This window comes from Anopheles aquasalis, chromosome 3, assembly GCF_943734665.1.
Source record: "Anopheles aquasalis chromosome 3, idAnoAquaMG_Q_19, whole genome shotgun sequence".
NCBI lineage: Eukaryota > Metazoa > Arthropoda > Insecta > Diptera > Culicidae > Anopheles > Anopheles aquasalis.
The window spans coordinates 5,980,001-5,987,500 of NC_064878.1; the positions used below are offsets into that span (position 1 = coordinate 5,980,001).

At 46.9% G+C, this 7,500-nt stretch overlaps 3 protein-coding genes across 8 annotated transcripts in view; 1 reads left to right on the forward strand and 2 right to left on the reverse strand.

Annotated features, from left to right (window-relative positions):
- LOC126577660 (calpain-11-like) overlaps positions 1 to 508 on the reverse strand; it is a 38,174-nt gene extending 37,666 nt beyond the window's left edge. For 2 of the 3 annotated variants that reach the window (XM_050239452.1, XM_050239450.1), the window contains exon 1: positions 475 to 508. The gene's annotated coding sequence lies outside the window, so the exon portion shown is untranslated. Of the gene's footprint in view, positions 1 to 209 lie in introns of all 3 variants that reach the window. The other variant, XM_050239451.1, reaches the window with a different exon arrangement.
- A 2,027-nt stretch (positions 509 to 2,535) lies between these two features.
- Positions 2,536 to 3,376, forward strand: LOC126576289 (probable chitinase 10). The gene is made up of 2 exons (XM_050237497.1): positions 2,536 to 2,599; positions 2,669 to 3,376. The coding sequence occupies exons 1-2, from the start codon at positions 2,549 to 2,551 to the stop codon at positions 3,374 to 3,376; spliced, it is 759 nt and encodes a 252-aa protein (XP_050093454.1). The 5' UTR covers positions 2,536 to 2,548.
- A 215-nt stretch (positions 3,377 to 3,591) lies between these two features.
- The window catches only part of LOC126577643 (serine/threonine-protein phosphatase rdgC), a 35,725-nt gene continuing 31,816 nt past the window's right edge, over positions 3,592 to 7,500 (reverse strand). For 3 of the 4 annotated variants that reach the window (XM_050239424.1, XM_050239421.1, XM_050239423.1), the window contains one exon: positions 7,357 to 7,500. This exon is cut by the window's right edge and continues 2,288 nt beyond it. Coding sequence is in view for 1 of the 4 variants with exons in the window: in XM_050239425.1 (XP_050095382.1) it covers positions 5,182 to 5,243 (62 nt within the window). In the remaining 3 variants the exon portion in view is untranslated. Of the gene's footprint in view, positions 5,244 to 7,356 lie in introns of those variants that run through there. The other variant, XM_050239425.1, reaches the window with a different exon arrangement.

The window sequence follows — 7,500 nt, forward strand, 5'->3', positions numbered from 1 at the left end:
TGCTCTCCCCCCCTCCCCCATTAAACACTACACACTTTGGGTCGTTTGGTTCGAAGTGTCTCTGATAAATGGTTGGACAGCACACACCCTATGCTGGCTGGCTGGCGCAGCATCGTTTCCGTTGGAAGCTCGTCAGCTGATCAGAACACAGCTCGGTAAGAGCATCATTATTCGGTTTGATGCACTCCACCACACTAACAAACACATACACTCAATGCCTCGTTCCTTCCTTTCTTATTTGTTGTACTCAACACTGGTCAGCTACATCCATTCACCGATGTTCTGACTCGTGCTTAGCACTTGTGCACGCGCCTGTTCGCCTGTGGCTTTGGTGTTTGTCCGCGGACACAGAACATTAAGCACCAGTCAGCGCCGATCGCTGTGTGCGCGTCGCGTACGGAATGTGGTATAGCGTTCTCTTGCGTCGCCGTCGTCTTCAGCTCACGAGCTGCTCACGAGCGATCCATCACCAACCTTACTGGACGAACGTTACGGTGCGACTATCCCGCGGTGTGTGTTGCTCGATCGAGCGATCTCAGCAGCTGTTCGGCCGTTCGGGCTTTGTTGCGCATTCCGGAGAGAGCGAGATCAGTGTGCTGGCGGGGCACGACAGTTTCTCAGTCGCGCGCGATCAGCTGCTCGTTCATCAGCGAAGATGCTGCTGCTGCTGCTGCTGTTGGGGGAGGTTTAGTGAGAATTACTTGGTGTTTGTTGGGCCAAGAGCATTGCGAGGATAGTTGTGCACTAGTTAGAGCTTTATTGAGTTGTAATTAATACTTTTCACTCGTATTAAATAGTAGATTTTGGGCAACTCTGTGGCCGATGTGTCGTGAGTGCTCTTCTAAAGCCATGTAGAGAGTAGCTATAATGGCACAAGAATTCTAAGCATGGTTGGAGCATATTAGGGGTTTGATACTTAATTATTTATCTGGCAACTACTTATGTTTAGAAACTTCTTCAGCCAATTTCGATAGAGCGCCTTTATTCTCCCTACCATGAATAAAACTAGAGTCTCTGGATTCCAACAAGACGACAATGCTACTACTTCCAAGGATCTAGAACATCATATTATGCTCCTTTTATTATTAAGAAAATTCCTATTGTTACTAAGAAAAATAGAAATGTTAAAAATTTGACCAACAAATTTGTACTCCGCCGATCCATTGTGGTCAAAGCTCATTGACATCGAGCTTTCAGTCGAGCATACAACTTTTATGCAAAAAATTGAACCGTTTCCACGCAACTTGTGTGCGTGAAAATGTTGAATTTTTTACAGTTTTCTTTTTGCAGTGAAAACTTGCGAATTTTTGAAGATATTTGTGAGAGTCCTTTCTGCTATATTTTTGTGCCTGGATGTCACATTAAACTACATGTTTTCAAGAGTATTCGGTTGTAATATGAAGATATTTTGCTCTAAAGTGGAGCCATTGCGTTAATTTCAGAGTGGCATACCATCAAAAATGCACCGTTGTTTTTTACGGTTTCCGTCGCATCTTCGTGCTGAGTGATTTACGAAATACAAATCAATACTCTGTCGATAGATTACAAGTTTTAACAGTTACTCCCATCGATTTTCAGTTAATTTTGCTTTTGGGAAAACTGCTTCAAAGTAGCAAGATGCATTGTAGCTCGATTAAAAAGACAAAAAAATATTGATAAGGATATCGGAACACATCAATCAAGATATGTAATTAACGTGTAATCTTTGATGTGGCAGCACCTATGAACAGCGATCATCCTAAGAGAAAGCTAAATCATTCGCAGTGACCCATCGGGAATTATCTGGTACACTATTGATGGTTTCGGCTTCGCGCTCTTTTTGGCATTCCCTTTGTGATCCCTTACACCAGCAGACCGCATGATCATTCGTCAGGCTTCACTCACTACGGTGTGTAGTTGTTAGCATGTTAGCAAACATGTCCAACATGCTTTGCGCGATAACACAATTCAGACATCGCGCGCTGGAAAACCCCTTACCACCATAAACTGGTGCGATACCATTGTCGCCGAGCTGTCAGTTGTGGCACGCTATCTCCGGCGATCCATCCATGAGATCTACGATCTCTGGACTGGCCAGAACCTTTGCTTAGAACTGCGTCTCTACTCTACTAGACCGTACCCAGGAAATGTAGAAGTAAAACAACAGCAATCGTCATCGATTAAACATTCCAGCAACTATTGTTTTGCACGCCGCGGACTAATGAACTGCGCTAGGGGTCGCATTGATCGTAGGTGGTGGTGGTCGTTCTTTATTGGTGACCGGCGAAAAGGGGCCTCCCTCGGTTCACGGTCCGTCGGTGAATGTGATAGACAGATGACAACCGATTGGCAGCGCCAGAAGCATGTAACGCATGGGGTAAGATAGCTTATCAGTGTCCGGCACCTGGCACCACGGTGATACGTCACCGGTTTTCAGAGCCACCGGCCTACCAGTGTATACGGTAACACTATAAATATGTGACCCGGACCATCCACACGGCACACCAAGTGTTCTAGTGAAGTGAAGAATAGAAAGTACGAAGCCAGTACAACGACTTCCACCAGAAAGATGCAACGTTTCATTATTCTGGCGATCTTAATCGCCGCCGCGAACGCTCAGGTATGTGGTCGATAATCTTCGCAATGGAGGACGTCCACATGTGCTGATCAATGTCTTCGCTCACTTCAGTTCTGCAGCAGACCAGGCCAGATCATGCCGAATCCGATCAACTGCAAGGAGTTCTTCATGTGCCGCACCGGTCGGCTCATCCTGTTCTCCTGTCCCGACAATACGCTCTTCAACCCCCGCACCATGGCTTGCGACTCGACCAACCGGGTACGCTGTGAGCTCGGTGACATCCCGAACAATGTGCTCACGTCGGCGATCAAGGCGAACCCATCGAAGATCGAGCATACGGTGACGGTCTGCATTAATCAGCCGATTGCGTCGCTACTGGCCGACCACCTCGACTGCAGCCGCTTCTACCAGTGCTCCGTGACCGGTTCCATCGGTTTCCAGTGCCCGACCGGTACGCTGTTCGATACTCGCCAGAGAACGTGCGTCGAGCGTGACCTGGCCGTCTGTGGTACGGTTTCCCTACCCAACCCACCGTTGGTACCATCGCTTCCCATTCAGCCACCATCCCTGCCAGTCCTCCCCGTACTGCCTCCGTCTCTGCCGTCGATCCCGCAACCGCAACCACCCAACAACCAGAACAGTCTGCAGGTGCTGTGCCGCGGAAAGCCCCTCGGTGCTACCGTTCGCAATCCGCTCAACTGCAAGCAGTTCGTCAACTGTATCGGCTCGAACCAGCTCCGTCTGACCACCTGCCCCACCGGTACTGCCTTCGACGATGTGCGCAAGGTTTGCGACTGGGCACAGAACGTCAAGTGCTAGATGTTTGGGTGCACGTGCGCCATCCATTTTAACAACTCGATAAAGATGGTCTCGAACCAGCCAATAAAATTGTCACAAGCCTTCCTACTGCTCCCTGCTAGCGCAGTACAGTTTGCCTGCAACACCCAACGGCACTTTGCGAGTCTTTCTTTCGCTCTCTACACAGACAACACCCACCAAGCATAACCGAAGGAAAATTATTACTTTATTCCACGATTATCTTCACCACACAATCCTTCTACATTCAAAAATGAGTCTTTTCTCCTGCTTACGTCCTGGTCGTCCGCAGCAAGCAGTAACGATTTACTAAACACTGCAGCAGGCATTATAAAGAAGTAGTAGGCGCTAAGAGAGAGAAAAAGAGAATGAGAGAATGTTTGGAAACCGCTATCTCCTATATCCGGATCGTAATATCTGGTTCGGTTCCTGAAGTGGAGACTCGTCATAAACTAGAGTTTGGTTCTTTGGAACAACAAGGATGTACCGTTTCCTTCTCCTTCACTGCCTACCCGGACCTACACACGACGACGCAGCAGCGTCAACAACAATTGGTAACATCTTTGGCATGTGTTGTTTTGTAGGTTCTCATTCCGCTTATCGAGGGGAGAATGAGGAGGGATAGGTTAGCAAAAATAGGTTGGTCGCTAGGGTTCGCTTGAGCGACAGTTCCGCTGGCAACAATGGCTTGGCTTTCGACGCTTTGCTTATCTTGCTCTGGTTGCTTAAAGTTGTATATTAATGTATATGTATATAATATATGTATATCGATCGATTTGGATATAAAACAGCTATATTCGAGTTGGTTTGTTTTTTTTTTGTTTGGTTGAATAAGATTCGATTACGATTATGTTTTGCGACGCTTGGTCGCTGACGCTGTACCGCCCTAAAGCCCTTACCATCATTCCTGTCCTCGCATCATCCTGCCTGCCTGCGCAAAGCATTCCAGAGCATTTCTCTCTCTACTGTAAATATGAAGATCGAAAATTGGGTGCCATTAGAGTTTTGGAGTGCGTATTGGTTATTAGGTTTAACTACGGTTGTCACCCAACCGGGGGCTGGAGATTGTTGTATGGTTTACCAGTTATCTCTCTCTCTTTCTTTCTTTTCTCATTTTTATCGAATGCTTTAAGCTAATTTTGTAAACTTTCATCCCACCTGCCAAATGTTTTCGGCTCTCATTAGAACATTCTCTTAATTTAACATTTCATTTATCTTTTCTACCTTTACCTTTATTTTTGGATTTTGGGTTGGTTTTTGCTACACCAGGAAACCGTTTTCGTTTCACCTGATCTGGGATTGGTTCACTTCTTCTTCGTCTCTTGTTTTCACTAATTTAGAACATTTAAAACGAGTTGCGAGTTTTCATAAAACTTTGCCTTCTTTCCCACTTTTGCCTTCTTTTTTTCATCTTTTGCGATCACACTTGGACACTGCTTTGCTTTTTGTTTTTTGCTCGGTAGTTTCAATAGTATTTTTTTTATCATGCACGTTCATGTTTATCTCAGTTTAGAAAAGATCTAGTTAAAAGGTTTATCATTCATGTGTATTGCAATCGCCCTCGCTCTGTCACCGGTCTTCAGTTCCGAATGGTTTAGCTTGGTTCCGTGTGCTTGGGATCTGTAGAATGTGCTGTGTTTCGCGTTACCTTCTCTGTTTGCTGCCCGGAAAACGGGAGTGAATGGGTCAATATAAAATTTGTATCGGTTCGCTTTCATTTGCAACAAGTGTTTACGCTCTTGCACACCATACAGCACAGCACTGGTTTGGTCACCTGCGCCATTCGGTAGACGCTTCCCGTCTTCCTCCTATGCAAGCCCTGGTCGCGGTCTTACCTCGTACGCCCACCGTTGGCTAGTGGGAGAATTCACTGCTGGCCCCCACCACAATAATGGCGAGAGCAGGGGCCCATCGAAAGAAAATAAAAAAGAGGGGAAAGCCAGATAAAATGTCAGTTATGATTGGAATGCTGCTCCGTCCGAGGAAGTCGAGTGATAGCTAAAGAGCCACCGTCGGTTCCAGCAAAGCAGAAACCTCACGGTGGTCACAAGCAAGCAACTCTGTGACGCACAATCGCACAAAGTGAAACGCAAGGCACGCAAACCCGCGGTGTTAGAAAGTCAAGCGTATCTGCTTATGCGAGAGGATTGCGCCGATGATTTGCTTGGCCGCGGCTGCAACGTGGTGAATGGATTGAATTGCACATTTTGCACATTCTTCTTGCTCCCATCGCATGGCGCACAAATGAAATCTATTGGAAAATAGTGTAAAAAGTCCAACGAAGAAGGATAGTCTTTGCTACCTGCCTGTGTGTACCGAGCATTCCGGGAATGTGCACTGAAGAGGAAATCCGCTTTTCTCTTGTAGCAGCACACCAAGCGACCTTTTGAATCTAGTTTTTTTTTCAATTTTCAATTCGTTTCAACTGTGAAAAGCATCATTCTAGCTTGTGCTCGCTTCCTGTGAAGCGTAGATTCGAAAGCGTCAAACAGATTTAAATCGTAGTTGGCACCGGTGAGCGCCTGTCGTCATGGCGCCGTCAGTCCATCCATGTAGGAACCCATGGTGCTAAGGTTGATCTGGGAGTTATGAATTAAATATAATGAGTGCGTGCGTAGGTAGCATCCATCAAGGCCAGGTGGCGGAGGATGAGGTGCATTTGCCATTTGAAAATACGAGATAAAACTTCCGAAAATTTACTTACCGACAACTCCGAACCAAATGACAGAAATGAGAAAGTGCCATTTTTGACACGACGCTTTTTACCCCGAAATTCTGGCTTCGTTCCGAGATTCGTTGCTAGATTCAGATTGAAGTGAAATGAAATTCATGCCCTGATATGCCACGAAAAAGATGCAATCTGGTGTTACATCTTATCAACCACTCTTGAAAGCGTACCCAGAAAAGCTCAGTGTTTATCTAATGAAACTGATTTCATCTCAAATCCTTATAAATCCATCTCCATTTTGCTTCGCCTTCCAGCACCATCCAGCTGCGTCGCGTGCACGGAAAAGCTTTAAAAATCGATCTTTATGATTCATTTCCATCGGAGGGTTGGAACAAATCGTAGATGTGCTCGAGTAGTCCCTCCGTGGCTGCAAGGAAATATCTTGTCGAAATTGCGCTCCAAACATAGGGGCTCTTCAAGCTCGAGCAAACGATAGCAATCGAGAGAGCGTGTGTGCCGGCACCGGCACCAATTGGTACCGAGGGAGTGATTCGATTCGAATTGGAACCAAGCGTTTACCTTACGCTCCTTCTGCTGCTGCTTCGTATCTACCTGAAAAGGATGGAACCGTTGGAGCAGAATGGTATAATTTGCATAAATTGAACTACAAGTCGTTTGAGACCCATTCCGACCCTGGGACCAAATCGGATAACGGTGTTAATACACCTCGATCTGCCGGAAATGGAGGCGCACGCCAGGAACTGATTTTACTCCCTTTTTTCCGTAATGGCATCTTCCGGAGACTCGCAGTGTGTTTGTAACGGGGTCTGATGGTGCCAGAGCGTCATTAAAATATTGTCTACTACACAGAAGCACGCACAAACACGCACACGACACGTGCGAGACGCAGGAATGGAATCGGCATCAATCGCTACCCGGTTCCATGTGCCTTTCAGGCGCTCCCGAGATGGATGCCACGTGTACGCTACGCAATCTCAAGTGTCTAATGAAGCATGATGTAGAGAGCGGTTCCTTGAGCCATCGAGATGGTGGACTCGATGGCCAGCAGCCAGTCAACTTGACAAATCTACGCCACACCATCCACTGCGGAACTGCTCTGTCGCTTCAAGAGACCATCATCAAGCTAGACCATCATGAAAGCACTTTAGGCGTCTAAATGCATAAACGACTCCTCCATCGCCACCCCGAAAAGATGTCCACCATGGCCTAAGAGCGCGCGTGCGATTGAGATGACACGCACTCCCGCGCGCACTTCGTAGCGTTAATACCATTAGTGCGTTCGACGTGACGGCGAAAATGTGCTTAAATGAGAAAAGTAAAGTGCACATTAGCGGGCGCGCGCGACAGTAAGTGCTGAGTTTAGAGTCCCGCCAGACCCGAACAACGTACAGGACAATGAAAAGGTCCCCAGGAAGTGGGGGACCTCTTCGGTATCCGT